The sequence below is a fragment of the Lates calcarifer genome, linkage group LG19, assembly GCF_001640805.2.
Source record: "Lates calcarifer isolate ASB-BC8 linkage group LG19, TLL_Latcal_v3, whole genome shotgun sequence".
Lineage (NCBI taxonomy): Eukaryota > Metazoa > Chordata > Actinopteri > Centropomidae > Lates > Lates calcarifer.
In genome coordinates, this window is record NC_066851.1 from 7765398 (window position 1) to 7785078 (window position 19681).

General features: G+C 43.9%; 2 protein-coding genes across 7 annotated transcripts in view; one reads left to right on the forward strand and one right to left on the reverse strand.

Moving 5' to 3' along the window:
* The first annotated feature begins 4034 nt into the window (after positions 1–4034).
* Positions 4035–7075, forward strand: insm1b (insulinoma-associated 1b). Its single transcript, XM_018697791.2, has one exon. It carries the CDS (start codon positions 4560–4562, stop codon positions 6018–6020), a length of 1461 nt encoding a protein of 486 aa, XP_018553307.1. The 5' UTR covers positions 4035–4559; the 3' UTR covers positions 6021–7075.
* Positions 7076–8968: 1893 nt separating this feature from the next.
* The window catches only part of ralgapa2 (Ral GTPase activating protein catalytic subunit alpha 2), an 85472-nt gene continuing 74759 nt past the window's right edge, over positions 8969–19681 (reverse strand). For 3 of the 6 annotated variants that reach the window (XM_018697787.2, XM_051078028.1, XM_018697789.2), the window contains 2 exons: positions 17249–17370; positions 8969–11898 (listed from right to left, as the gene is read on the reverse strand). In XM_018697787.2, the coding sequence (XP_018553303.1) occupies positions 11738–11898; positions 17249–17370 (283 nt within the window). In that variant the 3' untranslated portion in view covers positions 8969–11737. The other 3 variants (XM_051078029.1, XM_051078027.1, XM_051078026.1) reach the window with 3 other exon arrangements.

Consider the following 19681-nt stretch of genomic DNA (forward strand, 5'->3'; position numbering starts at 1 on the left):
AGCAACCTTCTGCAATTGTTGATATTGGATTTCATACTTATTTTGCAGTGGATTTGATCCCACTCTAAAGATACACTGCAGCATATAGTCTATATAGCCAGGAGACCATTTAATAAGCCCATTCCTTAGAACCTTTTCAGAAATGTCATAAAAGCCCAGAGACATCGGTCCTTGTCCTCACAGAGTCATCAGCATCATTGTCAAAGGTACAGGTAACATCAGGGACATTCCCAGTCAAACACCGAGGTCCATTAGTCTAAAGCTCAGAGCTATACCACTTTACAGGGCTTTTCACAGTAACCTGGTCTCGTGGGCATCCTTCTAAAGTACACTTTAAAGTCTAGACAGTGACCTCTGTGTTTCTCTCATGGCCAAACAGGCAATTTCCCCATTGATCTCGCTGGTACTACAGTCTGACTTCTTTTCCAGAAGCTTGCTACAAACCCTTTTACTACTGTTGCTCTTTACAGGTGCAGTTTGGCTGAGATTGCCTTCAGATGGTCTTTCTATATCTTCCGTGAGAAACCAGCCATTACGATTCAAGACTGTGTGTCCCAATTGGTGGCACACAGTTGACTTGGGTGAAATGCGTCTCAGGGATCTTGCCACAAAGAATGAACAAGTGTTTTGCTTGGATCTAAGATATAATTTTGACCAGGTCAGTTCATGTTCAGGATAGATATAAGAACAAATATTTGCTGCGTGCTTCTGTGATCAGTAAACCAAAAGATAAGTCCATCAAATACTAAATGAATTCATACACGTGGAAATTAATATCTAAAAATGTTTTTGTAGGGCTGAACAGTCAACAGAATCTCAACTGAAATACAACAAAAACCCAATATGGCAGAGTCTTTTCTGTTTCCCTCTTAATTCTGGTATTTTGATTTAAGTTCCATTAACTCCCTGTGACTGCAGGAAAACTTTTCTTCTTTTTGGAAATGACAAGAAATTTAATTAAAGGATGATCCTTGTCCTGAAAGAGCAGGTCAACAAATAGCAACAGGGCTTTGTTCTGGTACAGGGAGAATGCATTTGCTCTCAGGCCAAGCAGTTATTCTATAAAAACAAATCAGCTCACATTGGAGAAAAACGTTTAAAATATGTGACCAGCTAATGCACTGGTAAGACATGCTAACGAACAGGTAGATTAATAAACAAAGCACAGAGGAGAATTGAGCCATTATTGGATAGCTTAGAGCTGTTTCTCTCTGTAGAAACTGTTTAAATGTATTTTGTGTGAGCTCATTCAGAACTGTATTTAAAAACCAATCACTTCATTAAACTCTGGCACTTTTGTTCTACTGTGTTATTGTTCTCTTGTTGGTGCCTGCCCACTCTCAGTTTCGGGGACAAAGGCTGAAGCTGAAGCTGTGCTGTGTCCACAGCCAGCCTGATTAAATCTGGGTGCCTTGCTGGCTCTCTCCATGGTGCTGAAAGAGCCCTCTATCAGATTACAACCAGCCAGAATAGGACCTCAGCTAATCAATTACAATAACTGATTGACAATGCATTGGAGGTAGCCATGTAGTGAGCACCAATTACAGTCATGTCCTATTGCACCTTCAAATTGGCTTGGGTTGGCAACAGCACATGGAGCCAATCATTCATCTGAGAAGTACAGGAGGTCTCTAAACATGTATGGTGAGAATAGGGCTAATCTAATCTTTGTGAAATAACCAAACCGCCACGCAGCTCCCTCGGTAACCGCAGTTAATATTTGACAGAGACAGAATGGTGAGATGCCTGTAAAGAGATATGAGCGCAATTGTTTAGTTACTGCAGGTAAACTTTCTCTGTGCGTCCTCAGCATTAATCCTTCATCCTGTAGGTGGTGCAATGAAGTAAGAACTGGGCTCTGAGGCCAGCTTAGAAATGATTTAGACTTCAACTCAAACTTGGTTGTACAGTTTAGTAATAAACAACCAGGCCTACAACAGTTTAAGCATCATTTTAAAGTGGTCATTTACAGAGATGTGGACAAATAAGGACCCAGTGAAAATAAATCTGATTTAAAATAACTTAAGAGTATTTAAAACATTACCTATTCTGATATTTTCAACTTTTATCTTTAATCTAAATAAGTACATTGACAGCATGGCCTATAGGCAAGAGAAAATAAATGAGAGTAACATTTAAAATCCTATAGCCTAGCATGTGATAAGGTTTTAGGAGGATGTAGTTGAGCCTGCATTAAAGCAGCTGCAGCTGTATGCTAATTAGGCGCCTATGCTTCCCGTCCGCGCAGGGCAGCACGCGCCACTGAGCAAACACGCGCATGCGTCGGTGTAGCCAAGGCCAGCAGCGGCCCACGCGCCCTACTGAAATGAAATGGGGAAAGAGGAACTCGTTAAAATGCCATCAAAGCTTGTACTCCCAACAAACCACGACTAATAGATGCGCAGAGTGAAAGAACAACAAGTAAGAGAACACAGGAAGTAAACACGACGTAGCCTAACCTGAACAAAAGCAAGTTTTGATGAAAACATTATATTTTTTTTTTTACAACAATTATAATTTACTCATTAGTGAGTCAGCGAAGCCCGGGAAAAGAAAAGATAAAAAAAACAAACATAGCTGTGATTAGATGACGAAAACTTTACAGAAAAAAATATATATTTTCGACAAAAACTTCACAAAGAAACTTATATCAAACTTACAATCAGCGGATTAAAACGTTTACAAAGGTTTGTATTTAGTTTTAACTTTGTTAATTACAATTTAAAACTTCTTCTTTTAAAAAAACGTTTTAGCAAATGCGTCATTTAACCCTCTCTCACCAAAATAACGGTGTAGTTTCAGGCAGGTGAGAAGGCACCGGGACACAGAGGCCTAATGAAAGGAAGGCGCAGGCCTGCGGCTCAGCTCCGATTGTGTAATTATTTGACTTGGTCATACTGCAGCTTTATGCAAATGAGGGGAACAATGTACGACGATGGAGATTAATTCCTCCCTGGTCTGCCGACTGAAAGGAAAAAGAATGCACTCTCTGCCAAGTGGCGCACTGCAGCTTACATTTAGTCTTTAGGACGAAAAAAAAAAAAAGCAGACAAATACACAATGTGTGAAGTATGCATAAAAACCATAGGGGAGCTGGTAAAGGAGACCAGGAGGAGAAAAAGTTGTTTTTGTTAGGCAGACAGGAGGCTGCAGAATTAGAGAGTTTTACTGGAACTGAGTTTAGTTTTAAGAAATGATTAAGATTCAACAAATAATGCGGCATCTTAACTTGTTAAACTATTTAATTCCAACACAATGCAGAGTTACATTGTGAAGAATATGTGTATTTAAAGTAGAATGGGACTGTATTCAACTATTAATATCCTGAAAATAGCACATATCTGTACAAACAATAGTTCCAGAGTGTAACCAGCAACAACAGCAGCTACATTTTACAGCTTTAGATATCTGTGCAGCATTTTGCAACACAAGCCTCGGCTGCGGCCTTCTTTGTCTGGAGCACTGATTCCGCCCAGCACGCGTCTAGCTGTGGGCCAGATTGGCCGTGAGTCCCGTTTCACAGTTAAGAGGTCAATTTGCCTTTCAAACGAAAAAAAAAAAAACCCAAAAAACAGGGATATCCAAGCACAGGCAGACGTGGCTATTGTGCACAAAGACCAGAGGGCCTTCTTATTACTTATGTATGCAGCGAGATGTCTGATTTATATGTCGAGTTAAACTACCGAGACCGACACGTGCCCTAAAATAAAGAAACACTCCCTCTATGGTGTTTATTTAAGACATTATAAAACAAAGGTCTGTAAAAGAAACTGTGTTGTGTAGTTTGTTGGTTGGCCTGCGTAATGTGCGTAAAGATCGTGCGTAGAAGGAGGCTGGGGCATGGACGTAAAAAAAAACCCCCAAACAACTATGAGCCGTGTGGAGGTAAAAACAATCTGGAGAGAAGCTGCACGACATACATGGTTTTATAGTTCCGTCTATTAGGTGAAGTGCCTCTTTGAACAACATCACAACAGAAAATGAACCACACAGAGCCTTTGGTTTATATTTAACCAAGCTTGTCTCGTCCCCGTCTTAATTCTAAATTGTGATGATTGTGGCAATGACGGACATTTCCTTTTGGCAGCTCCGGGGCCCCCAGAGGAGAGCCACAAAGCCGTGGCACGTGTGCATTTGTATAGGGGCCCATCAGACCGTAAAAAGAGGAGGGTCCCGGCGTGTGCCTCCGTCGGGGAGGGGCCGAGCGCACACATTAATGTAATAAACCGCCAGTACATCTGCTAAGCTATCTGCACATCCTCCAACGAAATCCACCAAACCCAGGCTCTGAGCCCTCCCACAATCAAATCCACTGGGGCCTTGGTTTCATCCGATTGGTCGGGGATGCTGCAACAGGGGGGGCGAGAACAATAGCATCATTCCGGCATAAAAAGAGTGGAGCTATGCCTTGGAGACGAAAACATTTCAGCAACAGAAGGATCAATATACTGGGGAGATAAAGTCCCATAAGCTTCTAGTGTTGCCATATTTTTAACAAACCTGGATACACGAGACTTCACCCACCTCCCCGAAGTGCCTTTCCGCTGTCACTCGCCAAGATGCCCAAAGGATTCCTGGTAAAAAGAAACAAGAAATCTGCACATGTTTCGTACAGGACTCGGTCAGACGAAGATGACCTCCAGGAGCCACCCACCCCAGCTGCCTTGCCGAGTCAGACGGACCCCTCTCCGCCGATGTCCGTGGCGTCCAGTCCGGACCGCACCGCAACATCGCCGGATTTCACAGCAGCTGACGCGCCGGTGCCAAGACTGGAGAAGCCGGCACAGTTCGGCAACCCAGAGGCGGTGTGCCAAGCCCTCTACAGCCCCACCCGGCCCATCAGCAAGGAGCACGACAGGGGATATTTTGAGCGAAGTTTCAATCTGGGCTCGCCTATTTCTGCCGAGTCATTCCCGACGCCCGCCTCTCTCTCCGGCCTGGACCATCTCCTGTACGCCCCGGTCGACCTGAAAATCGGTACCAGCAACAGCAGCCGCAGCGGCACCACCAGCAGCCTCCCGGCACCGAGCAACCGGGTCGGCACCAAAAGACCCGCAGCTGACGGTACAGAGCGCAAATCTAAACCCGCCTCCAAGAAACCCAAAGCCATTAGAAAACTCAACTTTGAAGACGAGGTGACGACTTCTCCCGTGCTCGGTCTCAAAATCAAAGAGGGGCCAGTGGAGATGAAGCCGAGGGCGCAGTCCTCCGGAGGAAACAAGCCTTTGGGGGAGTTTGTGTGTCAGCTGTGCAAGGAGGCGTACGCGGATCCCTTCTCTCTGGCTCAGCACAAGTGCTCCCGCATTGTCAGGGTCGAGTACCGGTGTCCCGAGTGCGATAAGATGTTCAGCTGCCCGGCTAACCTCGCCTCTCACCGCCGCTGGCACAAACCCAGGACCACCGGCGCACCGGCGATGCCCCCCGCTCAGGGCATCAAACCTGAAATGGCCAAAATGCCACCGCTAGGTGTCAAGTCAGTCACCGACGAAGCCAAAGACATGAGTGACAGAGACACCCCGAGCCCGGGTCTGTCCGAGTCGGGGTCTGAAGATGGCTCATACGACTGCCAGTTCTGCGGGAAGAGGTTTAAGCGACAGGCATACCTAAGAAAACACATCATGGGACACCAGGCCTTGCAAAAGAAAGTGCTGGAGGAGCACGGGTTTCAAACCAGCGACCGCGCTGCAGAGCAGGCACCGGTGCCATCCTCCTCCTCCTCCTCCTCCTCCACTGCATCATCATCATCATCATCATCCTCAGAAGAAGCCTCAAACCAAAGCCCCCTCAATCTGAGCCCGGTGGACTGCCTGCTGTGCCCGGTGTGCGGGGAGAGTTTCACCAGCAGGGCCGGCCAGGAGCGACACCTGCGCCTCATGCACTCCTCCCAGATTTACCCGTGCAAATACTGCCCCGCCACTCTTTACAGCTCGCCGGGACTCACCAGGCACATAAACAAATGCCACCCCTCGGAGAACAGGCAGGTGATCCTGCTCCAAATGCCGGTGCGCCCCGCCTGCTAAAGACAACACAAAACTCGTGCCTTTGATGGGGGGAAAAATAAAAAAGAAACAAAAAAGTGGCTTTGGGGTTAAAAAAAAAAAAAAGAGTTTGTGATGCTCACTGCCATAACTTTAGGCCAATGAAAGGCAGGGCGGTTTGATGTTTAAGTGGTGTTTAATGAGGTGTCTTTTTTCCATGCCAATCAGTGATTGTTGAATGCTTCTCTCTATATTTGAATTACATATAGGCCTATTTTGAGATTTTCTTTCTCAAATTAGTTTATCAAGGAAAAAAAAAGAATACAAAGCGTTAGTTTGACTGTTAAAGGGTATTTTTCTAGGACAGCACATGTGCTCAACGATAGCTTCTAGACCTAAGAAATGTCTTAAAATTCTCAGAAGTCCTTTTTCCCCATCAAAGCCTTTTGAATTCACCGACCGTGATTGCTCCATCACTGAAGCTTTACGCTAGTTTGTGAATGACAGACCTTATCAACTTTGTCTTGGTGGGAAAAAAAGAGTGACTGAAGCATTCCCTGTTTAGTAGAACCACAAATGCCTTTAGTATACAAATAAGCCTAGTCCGAAATAGCCTACATACACATCCAAATCCCGCTGTACAACTGCCTTAAAAAAAAGTCAACATAGATTGTTTTAATTTTGAATGCTGGCACATATTTTATAATTATTATTGAAGATTGTTGCAATATTTTTCATCATATGTTTATTTATTTATTTATTCTAATTATTTTATGTAACTTATTGTTGTGTTTGTTGTGATTTCTTCTGTGAATCGTTCTGGCAGTTTACATGTCGTATAGCCAAAATGTTTTTTGTTTTTTTGTTCCTTTTGTCAGGTTTATGAGTTGTGATAATTGTCGTGGGTCGGGTTTTAATCTTCAATCTCCACAGCTCTTGTAAAAAGAAAAAAAAAATAAATAAACGTAAAGCTCTTACCTTAGATGCAATCTTTTTTAAGGACAAGTTATTTTTCTTAAATGTTGGCTTTTATAGCGCTTTGATTGTATGTGTATATCGTTGTTGTCTATCGAAATAAAAAAATATTTTCAAAAGGACATATGGTCTCGAGGTTGCTTCAACTTTTTCAGCTGTGGGTAAGAGGCAGCACACGACATTAATGGACTTTATTACTTAACGAAAAATCACCCTATTTCTTTGGGGAGTTTTGTATTAGCAGTGAGATTAATAAGTTTAGTGACCATTCTAATTTAATTTCACAACTAATACGCTTGTTGATCCCAGTTTCGCTTCTCCCTGATGTGTTTCTGTAACAGTTTGTTCTGTGGGAAACAAATTATTTCTAAAGTTACAAGCTTCGTATTATCATCTCAGTAGGAATAAGAATGGGAATGATTTACTTAAAAACAGCCGAATTACTTCGAGATGTTTGATAAAGGCCTCTTATTTTGTAGTTTTATTTTCAAGACAAAAACTGAAACTGTCCTCTGCGTAAATCAAACACAATCAAATCTTTCATTGTATAAAAAACCCCCACTTATTTTCAACAACTTTTAATAGGGATTTAGACTGTTAGTTAAAACATGTAGGCACATTTTCTGTCTCCACACCGAGACTTTCTAAGTTTCAATTCAGCTGTTATGGCCGATCAGGTGTTTTAAAGCTGGTACCGAGCAAGATGAGAAACTGTTTATTTTCACACGACAAAAGTTTTAACAGTGTCAGGATCCAAAAGCCTGTAACGTCTCATTCCTCACACTCCAAAACGCTGCGCATCTATTTAGTCGTCCTCAACGGGAGACAGAAACCTTAGACGCCCCCTTGGCCAAACCTTTTGCCTTCGATTCCCCCGTTTATCAGACTTCTCCGCAGTAAATCAGAGCCGCAGTGGCTCAATAGACGCCGTTTCTCTGCCACAGAGAAGCACTTAGGGCCTAATCATAAATTCCCTCCTTAATACCATGTCAGGACATGACAGCAGGACAAAGAGGTGGTGGATCAGAGCTCACCTCTATAGCAGTAAAACATCTGTCTGCTTTGGAAGACTCATGCAGCTCGATTTTTGGTAGGTTTCATGCTGATTTAGGACACATCAGGGCTGGAGCTGGCTTCATATTTGACCTCCAGAACCTGAAAAAGCAATGAGTTTGTTGTCATTTAGCAAACAGCCTCTAACCTGTAGAGCATTATCACTGATGGTAAAACTTCACTTTAAGTCTCGAGTAATCTGGTATAAGTATACATTAAAAAAAAAAAAAAAACTTATCTTAACTCCTGAGTCTCTTTTCTTGCTACTGCTCCTGCTCATTAACACTCTGCACCTGTCCAAGGCCAAAAAGAAGCACAAACTTTTTTAAATAAAAGGGTGTCACTCCCCCTTAAGGCACCAGTGACAATACATCAAGACAGAGAGTTGAAGTGTGAAAATAGACTACAGCCATCAGTGTGACATATGAAATAATACAATCTGGTAATAATGACTGGGACACCCAGCCCCTGCCTGTTCTGTTGTAAACTATCTCAGAGTCAATGATTGTGGCAAAGAGCCCTGCGCTGGATGAAAATGAGGTAACATTAGGCTTCTTTCTCACCCCCTTTTTCACACACACAGTTTTAGGGCTCCAATTACGGTCAAGTGCTTTTCTTTCGTCTTTATGTGGCCCAGGCGGGGCAGGGCACCCGTAGGTGCCGCAACCATTGCACCTGTACCTCCCGGTGAGGTTCCATTATGCTACGCCTGCCCTAAGCAGAGCTGAGCAGCAGGGGAGACAGATGGGAGGAGGGTCAGGTTACCCCTGCTGCTGCTGTTGCTGCTGCTAGAACGGCCGGGGCCAGGGTCAGGAAGCCCATGGTAACAGCACTATCATGTCAGCGCACACACACACACACACACACTCACACACAGATAAATCCCAAACCCCTACTCAACAAAATCAGAGGTTACGCAATTAGCTGACGTGTTGTTGAGAGAACAAACAACAAAAGATGAGTAGAATTTCAAATTGATTTAATGAAATGTTTCAATTTTCACATTTCTAATAAAGATAGCAGGACTTCGGTCGTTAAAAACAGTTTGATATGTTGACAAGTAATGATGAAATCTTCAAGCTTTTTTTTCCTCTTTCTCTTATACAAAGATTATATTACAGGCATTAATATATTTATATTCAGAGGACGCTGAAGCCCTCAAATTTGACACAATGTACAAGGATTTCTAAAACGAGAAGAAAAGAAACAACATACTAGGACTACCACTAGCTCGTTTTCTTCACGTATATAAGACACACAATCCTTATCTTGGTCCAAACTAACATCTCCAGCGACTAATCCACCAAAAGGGTGGGGGCGTAGGGTAGACCCCTTTGAAAGACATCATCTATAACCTACAATCTTTAGATCAGCATCCTGGGTGGTTCCTTCAAGTGGCTTTGGGGAAAATAAAAACCAGAGATGTGACCCAGGCCTATTTATCTATACATTCTTCAAAAGAAAGAAAGAAAGAAAAAAAAAAACAAAACCACACAAAAAGTGGATTTAACTCTACACTCCTGCTGTTTGGATTCCCTCTTTTCTGTAACGGGAATTAACAAACAAAAGGAGGTGAGATGTGAGAGAAGGAAGAGAAATGACAGGTGAGCATGGGGAAAGTAAGGCATAGTAGTGCAACAGATGGGGATAGTGTTGCAGCTTGGGTGGAGCCCTCAGAGGGTGTGAGTGTATAATGTGTGTGTGTGTATCTGTGTGTGCGCGTGTGGAACACCTGGCTACCATGACAACATAAGCAGGGCAGGTTGGAGGAGTGAGAGAACCGGCCTAGCTGTTGCTAGGAGGGCTGTTAGAGTTCAGCTCTGGCATGCCACCTAAACCCAGCCCTCCCTCCCCCCAAAACCCAAAGCCCCACACTCCCTCCTGTGGCTCTAGGAGGCGACATAGGGAGAGGATCATGGGAAAGAGGAGGGGCGGGTGCCACTTGATTCCATTCACAGATAAAGGCGGAGCAGCACGCCACCTATAATAAAGACTAAAAACACAGAGCCCCCGCGACTCCGAATCCATCTGTTGTTGTTATTGTTTTTGTTGTTGTGGGAAGCACAAGACACTGACCTTTAGAGAAGCAGGGGGAGAAAACACTTTGTCTTAGACGGCTAACGAGGAGATGTGGTGCAGGGCGGCCCGTGGTTTGTCTCACACGACGAAGAGGAGAAAGTAAAATCTGATTATTGGGAGCGGAGGTGCTGTGGGACAGCATCTTAGAGGACAGACATTACACAGGCACTGTGAGAAGCTCCCTCAAAAATTCACACATACATTCATGCACTCATATGGACATGGACACACACAAACAAAAACACACACACACACACACACACACACACACACACACACACACACACACACACACACCAGTGCATGGAGTTAAGATTCACCTGAGGCTCTGGTGGTATTTTTCCTCTAAACAGCACATGAATACATAAAACAACACGACAGCAAAATAATTCATCAAGTCCTCTCTATATACATCTAGCAAACAGACATCAGCAAATAAAATTTAAAGCAATGTACATCCAAGAACAAAGAGAAACATTCTAGTTAATCAATGACAGTGAGTGCAAAAACGTTGTTTGGGAACGTTGGAATGTCGATGCCTTAGCCTCACAGGACAGGGAAACTAATAGCAGAGGAAAGAGACAGGAGGAACTTATCCAATTACCGGACATGAGCCTACGTTAACGATGTCAGAAAACAATTACAAACGCAGTCTTTTCTCATTCCAGTGGAGTTGCATAAATCACATCATGACACAATCCATCGGAATTCATTTAAAAAGGAAAATTAGAGTGATAAAAAAACCCCCAAACGAATTTAAATTCAGCTCAAGTTAGAAAGACGTCACTGATTGTCCACTCTGGGTTCAAAACAATTAAAAAGCCTCTGACTGCACGTACCACAGGGACTCCGTGCCCAGGAAGTCTGTGTAGCAGTGAAGTGAGTACAAATCATTCCGGGGGAGGTGTTCCCCATGCATCAGTCTTTTCCTCCTTTTCAAATGTTAGGAGGGTGATCCACAAACATGATCCAAACTGCTGCTACGGAGCAGGACGAAAACATCATCCTGTCACCACATGAAGTGGTATCTTTGACACAGAAAAGGTTGTGGCAGGTGCAAAAAGAGGTAAAAAGGCAGACATGTTTAAAAATGGATACCAATCTCTTGTGCAGTTTTAGCATGATGCCATTTACAGCTGTGTCATTCAGTGCTTTGTTACAGTAAGTGTTGAGACAGATGAGATAAAGAAACGGGGTAAAGCAGTCTCCCATTCCCTTACTGTCGTAAGATCTTTATGTTTCTCTAGTGCATTAAGACTGCACTAGAAAATGAGAATAAAAATGACAATTGTTTTGTCACAGGTTGCTTTAAGACTTCTCAGTCAAGTCAAGTCTTCCTATGTTGCTGATTCTTAAGCTGAAACCACCAGGATGAACATAAATAGCTTAGTCTCGTGTCCACCTCGATTAACGCAGTTAAACACCACAACAAATGGAAATGTATCAGTGAAATCGATGATTGCCACTTAAATTAAAAATTGCAATATGCTCCAGTTACATGTTTATATGACACAAAATAAAACAAACAACACACGCAAAAAAAAAAAACAAAAAACTTGCAGTCACAGCTGGGTGTGTGAGGTTCTTTGAGAAAAGATATTAAAGGCTGCACTCGGGTGGGGGGTAGAACAGGGAGGGTCGAGTCGAAGAGCTCAGTTGGAGGATTTGCTTATAGCGCTGGCTGATCGGCGGAGTTTTCCGGAAACTCGGTTCTTTGTGGCACGGGGCATGGTGGGAGACACCTGGTCGACAGAGTCTGTCGTTCCCGCCGGAGCGCTGGGTGCTTCGGTGCTCGTGCTGCCGGTGAGGGAACCTGGGAGATAGAGATGGAGGAAGAGTTTGCAGACAGAAATGAAAAAAAAAAAAGATGACAATGAAGAGACAGAGCTGGTTAGACGTTGCGGAGATTCATTGGCTTTTCCATGATTGTTGTATATCCCAGCATGCTTTGTCATGCATGTGGCCGCTCCCCAGACCAAGATTACCCAGTTCGAAGAATTTTCACCAACATTCACAAACAATTCAAACTGTAATAAAAGGGTGTTAAGATTTGAGTTTGTACTACCTTTATAGTTATTAGAATAAAGTTGTGAGAAAGCAAATGAAATATTTCAGAAATCACATGCCTTTTTCACATGCTTGTTAAAAGAATAGCTGCCTTTCTTCCCAATACAGGTGTTTATATGATATAAAAAATGACAGGTAACCTTTGTAGATATGGGTGAAAAAAAAAGTATTCAGTTCGCAGTATGACAGCAGAATGCTTTGAATGAAAATAAAATTACACATTATGCTCTTGTTGTGAACATGTAGAGCCTTCCCACTGTCAAACATTGTCCTTTTTCAAAAAAAACTTCCCATCCATGATTACGGGATGGCAAACAGCAATAAGCTGGGAGGTGGGCATGAAATGCTGGTGAGGACAATCAAGTATTGTGAACGCTGCTCTGACTTCCTCAGTGTGCCTCTGACCAAAACCAAACCGCCTCCGCCCCTCGTCCCCCACCAACCCCCCACCAGCCTCACCCGCCTCTGCCCCATGCCTCGAGTTTAAACAACTTTTCTGCTTTGTCGAGATGGCATCTGGTTGCCTATTTTCTTTCCTATCCTTTTATTTCCTGCCATTTTTTCGGAGGCATCTCAAGTTGCAGCGGCTAAAAGGAATGGCAGATGGCTGGAGTAACAGACACTCAGCAGCACAGTGGACACCGGCAGCATCCAGGGCCGCGGCTCATTGGGAGAGGAGGGCTGGGCTATGGATGAAACATTGGGTGTGTTTTGTGAAGGGCTAAATGGGGTGGGGGGGTCTGAACATGCGTTCTCAAATCTGCATATGAATATAAAAAAAGGGAAGGGCTTGGCTAAAAATGGGGGCTGTCCTTATGGACAGAACAAATCCTGCATTCCCGTATTCTTCTACTCATTCCTACAGTAAACACTTAGTCTTACAAACTAAACTCCAAAGACAGGAGGACAGCAACCACCACATTAAAGCTAATATGCACCGACAGTATTGTGGTATAGTTCACCACCCACTCAACAGACTTCCCTTTATGTTTAGCAGCCATTAAAACATGCTGCAGTAAACAGTCATCACTCCCACTGTGGCACTTAATGACTGTGGTTGCATCAGTTTCTAAATCGATGTTCTTCTTTGTATGGCCTTATATAAGAATTAATTTTCATAGTAAGTTACAGAGTGAAAAAATAACCCTGATCCAGAAGAGGCTAATGTGTCATCATTATCATCATTATAACCCAGCATTTCCGCTCCTTGCTGAGCCCAAACTGCCTTACAGTGAGGTTAATTTCAGATGGAAAGAACAGAGAAGGAGGGAGGGAGAGAGACAGAGAGGGAGAAACATGAGAGTTTAAATGACCCTGCAATCCCATTGGTCCACTCTGCAGCAGTTTAAACAAGGCCTTGGATGACAAAGACGTCTTCCAGTGCGGCAGGTGTTAGTCTCTGAGTCTGCCCCAGGCAAACAGGCACACTCCAACAGGAGGAAATGAGGGGGTGGAGGGATTGAGGAGGGGGGGAGAAAAAAAAGGGAAAGAAAGAAAAGAGAGAAGTGTTTGCTGGGGGAAGAGATAAAGGCGCGCCACATGCAGAAGCGAGGGCCAGAAGTGTAGCCGTATTGTTCATGCTGCTACTTAGTCAGGTGCTAATTGTCCCCACTGTGCATCACTCTCAATTACCAGCCTGGCCTAAACAGTGGGATACCCCCCCCCCAAATAAACACCGTGGTTTCTCTGTCCCCCTTCCCTTTGTCAGAGCATCCAGTAAATAAAGCTTGGTTAGTACTAAATGAAAAAAAAGGAAGGGTGTGGGGGGGGGGGGGGGGGGGGGGGGGGAACAGCCAGGATGAGTGAACGAGCGAAAGGTAGGTAGGCCGCTGGACGGAAACAAGCTTCCGGTCTGACTCGGGGCTTACCTTCGCCATAAACAGTATTTGGACCTTTAAGATATTTTTAATCTAAAAGGGAAAAACAGAGTAGAGCATCATGTGAGAGAGCAGTGGACACACACTATACCACATTGCAGGAGGACGCGACACAACGCTGCTGAAAGGTCTGGGACATTCAGGCGGCGTGTGTGGCGTCGTGGTTAGTTTTCACTGGAGGGTTTAACAGTCAAACAAGGTTAACTGATTAGGGTGATGATGAGTTAATCAACAAGTGTTTCTGAAGATACCTTGAAGAACGTAATGTTTGGTGGTACCTGATGAATCTGTCCCATTCACAGATTTCAACTCAAATGAAATCCAAAGCAAAAATGGTGTTCAGTTCACATGGCAACAGTAGGCTGAGGAACATTTACTGGCAATGTTATAAGTAGAGAGAGGGTTAGGGTGAGAGTAAAAGATGCTGGGGTCATGGGAGCTTTTTAGTTGTTTTTTTTTTTCCTTTTCAAATATACAGAAGCACTAGCTTACTCGTGTGCAGTTATTATTTTGAAAAAATTTAGAGGGTGAACACAAAAGAACTACAAACACTAGAAACTGAGCAAAGCAGGACAAGGTATGACACAGTAAGGGCAGAACACGGAGGATGGAGTCTTGGGTCCACGTGACAGATGGACTAGCTCATGCAGGAAGCCATGGTGCTAGACTGAGGTTACAGGGTGAGAGTGAGGTTGCATTCAGGATCATGGAGGATGAGGCTGTGGAGGATTCTGACAAGCCGGAAAGGTAGAGATATGGGTGAGTGACAGGAAAGGGCGGAGGTTAAATGTCAGCAAACACTGAAGAAACAGTGTGAGAGCGCTTCCTTTAGCATTTTGCATGCAGGTTCTGTGCTTCAACTCAAGACCTGCTTTGCTTTTACAAAAGGGCTAAATCAAGCGCAACCCCCTGGTTATTCGATGATGGTGGGGTTCACAGTGACCTAAATGAATGAATGAATGGATGTTGATGGGCTGTGGCTGGGCATCATGCCTAGTGTGGAGGAAGCAGGCAGAGTCTTACAGTCCAGTTTGGCCCAGGGGTACTCCATGTCCCAAACCATCCCCGGCCAACGCCTGCACGCTGTCATGGAGCATGGATGACATGTTAGTGGCAGCAATGGGAGCCAGAGCAGGATGGACAGACAAGACAGATGGATGGGTGAACTTGCATACAACCATACACACACTCACACACACTCACTCACACTGGGGGGAAAAAAGGCATGGTAGGGTAGTAGCACATTTGAGAAGGGTGAGAATGAGAAGCAGTGTCAGCCAGCCATCACTGCCACATTGAAGTTATATGCTTGATGGGACACAGAGGATCAGGCATGAAAAACTACAGTCATAAAGGTTTGATCAGATGCATTATAAACCTACAGTAACCTACAGCACTAAACATGTCAAGTCTATGGTTCTGAAAAAAGCAAAAATGTGTTGGCCGCAATTTAAAAATGCACAATAAAACACAAATGTGGAAGCTGAGAAAAGTTGCTGTAGATGAAATGTTTAGTTGATTAATCAATTAGTTGACTGACAGAAACATTTTATACACTAAAAGACTGATTAAAAAAAGTCAGATGAATCGATAATAAAAATAACTATTAGTTGCAATGCTAGTAGTTGTACCTGAAATGTGTGTTTTCTAAAGAACACCTTTGGTTTTACATTTTTAATTCTTGATTTTCCTGTTGCGTTTATTTAAACTGAAAAAAAAAAAACAAAAAACCAAACAAACCAAAAAAAACCTTAACACACTGATACAGTATCCTATGAGGCAAGTGAGTCCTGGATATAATATGAATGGACAGACACACACATACACACACCCTCACATTAATCTATTAATCTATTTACATGCTTGGATTCCGGAGAAATACAAATTACCATTCAGAACGAGTTTCCGCAGTAGTGAGGGTGACACAACAGCCTCACAGACTTCATTATGTTACGGCCTCTCACATTAGCCACAGCGTACGTCCCATGCTGTGAAACATTATTTCCAAGCCTGGCTAACCTCTCTAACCTCTCCCTGTCTAGCCACAAAAGAACTCACGGTTGAAATAGTCCACAGCATCTGGTGGCTGACACGACAGACCAAGCTTTGGGCAATTACAAGATTTTCTTCCTCTATATTTCTCTGCATCAGTATATTTTTTTTTCCTAAGTCCTTCTCTTTAAGCTGGTTTGGTGCTGAGGATGAGAAGGGGTGACTGGAGGTCAGCCTGGGGAGATTTTACACCTCTGCAGGAGACATGGACAAACAGCATAGTAATGTGGCTGACCACATCTTGCCTGCCTGAGTATCGCACCTGCTGTCTGACAATCTGAAGTCCTACACACACACACACACACACAGGGAGGCACACAGTCTAGGAAATTCAGACAGTTAATTTTCACATGCCAACATACACCATGATAGATATTACATAAACTTTATAATGTCTAGAAAACATAAGCGCTGACAGATTTGAAAATAACAAGACATTATGGTGTGGTATTGTGGAGTGCTTTCCTTGTCAAAACAGAACGTGTGTCGGGATCCAATAGAGTGGAAAAGTGCAATCCTGTATTGATTTCAGTGCTGTTGCTGATCGATCAGAGCTGGTACAAGTGGGAAGAACAAGATAAGACACGTTTTCCATTCTATTCATGGACTGATAAGAGTGCTGTGCTGACATCCGTGAGCTGCTGTTTGTCGGTCAGATCTCTTAAGTGTTGGTGAATGAGCTCATGGAGCTGCACACACGCACACACAAACGTGCACTCTGCGTCCATTTAACAAGGCTGCTTATATTCATAGGAAAGTAATTGCAGAGAAAGACACAGTTTGAAACAAGAAGAGATGAACAAAGTAGAATGAGTGGGGCTTGAGGAAGTGGAGAAAGCAGAGTGTTTGAAGTCAGTCGGATAGCGTGAAGAGGCCGGGGCCCGCCGTTTGATATTCATCAGCGAGCGTAGGCGTGGAAGAAGAGCGGAGAGAATGAGCAGGGTGGAGGAGGAGGTGACCGGGGCAAACAGGTGTGTTGTGGAGGAGGAGGATGAGGAGGAGGAGGAGAAATATGGAATATGGAAATATGGAAAAAGAGGCCAGAGAAGAGATGATGAAGATGGGGGGAAAGAAGGCATGAAGGGTAATAGTGGAGACGTGATGAAGCAGTGGAGGGCAGCAAGGAACATAAAGGAGGATAGAGGTGCAGTTTGGTTCATTCCTCACCTGTCCCACTCATTGGGTAGCCAGGAGAGGGGGAGAAGACCTGCGAGGCAAAGTCTTCAAAGGTCATGACCTCTCTGTGGTTCTGAACAATGGCCTCCAAGTAGAGTGCTCGTTCCTCATAGCTGGTTAGCTCTCGTTAAGGCACAAAACATAATGGCAGGTAGGAGTAGAAATAAAACAAGGCAACAAGGTAAAGTTAAACCTAGTTCTTACAAAATAATCACATTCCAGAATATCGTTAAACATCCATTTGTGGATTGCACAGTTCATCAGTTACGAACATATCATAGAAAAGATTACCAATCAAATTTTTTCAGTGCTGCACTGTAGCTACACACTGAACTGTGAGAGCAAGCTGGGAGAGTGAGAGGCAGCTTTACTGGGCAGGGTGGCTCCACCATCAGCAGCCCAGCCAGAAGCAGAGATGGAACAATCAGCCATGCCACACAGCCCCAAATGAGAAAGCAGTCTCCAAAATAATCATAAAAAAGAAAGGAAGAATACATCACTACTGGCGTGATGCTCCGAACCTCTCCTCTCTCCCTCTCTCGTCCCTCTCTTCTCTCTAATAGAACCCCTGCTGCAGGCAGCATGTCTAGGACCACCCTCCCCGATGTGCTGCCTGCCACTTCTCCGTGCCATCAGGGGGAAAATTGGAGCCATTTGAAATTCAGAGTGACAAGCAGTGACTGGAGCCTGGGCAGCCAGCATGCAGGATGGATGGCTGGATTTGAAATGGGAAAGCTCAAATAAATAAATAAATAAATAAAATAAATAAAGAAGCCTGTAAAATGGCTGCTGGGTGAGGGTTGAAAACATTTTGATGGCCATTATCATATCATTATCATAGATATATCATGCTAAGTCTGTTGTGGAATGGAGGCAAGTGCTGGATAAAATATGGTGTAGGGAACTATTGGAGCAAAAAGGTCTATCTGATGGCATAATGATAGTAAGCACTCTGAGATTTAACAGTGTGTGTGTGCATGTTTGACAATGAGTCTGATTATTCTCACGGCTGTCTGTTGTGGACATGTTTCCTTGATTGACGACACCTTACAAATTGCTTGATAAACACACATGCGCTCTCACTCTCAAACACACACACACAGCTTCAGTCACTGAGCACTGATGCCCTTCACTCCCCTCCCCCTCATCTCATTACGACTGCCAGGGTGGAGTGGCACTGGGCTGTTGCTGACGCCAAGGCTGAACCAGGCTGAGCTGAGATAGGCTGGACTGGGCCGAGAGGCTCTGGTCTGGGTTAGATAGATAGGACGAGACAGTGACTGGGAAGGGGGCCTGCTGTGGGCACATGCCGCCACAGCAGGGGCCAAGGCAGCCATGACCAATGGCTTTGAGGGGAACCGTGGCAAAGTGGGGGTGACGGGCACCTGAGCCGGGACACACCAGAGGGTACGATGGCCAAGCTGCTCACGGGGACAGGGATGGACAGAGGGCAGAATAAGACAAAGGACTGGCTAAAAGAGAAAAATAGGCAGCAGGATGGGTCTGAATATCCATGTAAATGGTAGTGATGTTGAGGGTGACATGCCCTATGAAGAAATAATTACAACAACAAAACTTGAATTGCACAATTTGAACATGGATGGCAAAAAAATGAGAAAAACAATAGTGAAGGTACGTTGAAATAAACATGTTCCTCAAGTAGAGATACCGCTATGAAAAAAGTTAGGGAAGTCTGCTCTGCTCAGCGATTTTTTTTTTTTTTTGGCATTTTGCTGTGAAATGAAAGTCTTGGATAAACACTTGAACACTTGTCTGGACAGAACACCAAGAAGTCCATTAAAATAAAAGCTCATATTTCCCACCTCAATGAGGAATGGAAAGACAGGGAAAAAATGTAAGAATTAAATAAACCAAAAGACCTGTCAGCTAATATACTGTACTTAATTATCCATTCTTTACAGGGCCAATATCTCCATTTATGAGATGCAGAGCAGCATGGCTTTAAGCACATAAGAGCACTTCACTGTGAGCTCTGTATCTGTCTTCCAGTCATAGCCAGACATGCAACATCACTGTTTTCTGTCACTTTCTGGAAACAGTGTTGGACAAAGAGTGGGCATCCCAGGCTCTGCTACCATGGTAACTTGGGTCACAGCTCTGTGTGGTGGGTCATATCCAGGGTTTTATGGATGACAGACAGAGAGAAAGGATACTTGTGAAAAAAAAAAGAACAAAATGTGCCCAGATAGGTGATAAACGTAATACAAAATATAGGAGGAGTGAGGACTTGATGAAAAGAAATGAGAGAAGTTAGAGGGAAGTCGATAAATGAAAGACAAGGAAGGATAGAGAGAGAGAAAAAGAGAACCTCAGCACAGCGTGGGTCAACAGAGCCATATGGCTGTCCATTATCAGAGATGCAGATGACTGGAGGCCTGTTATTGAGATTCCTAAAGCAAATAT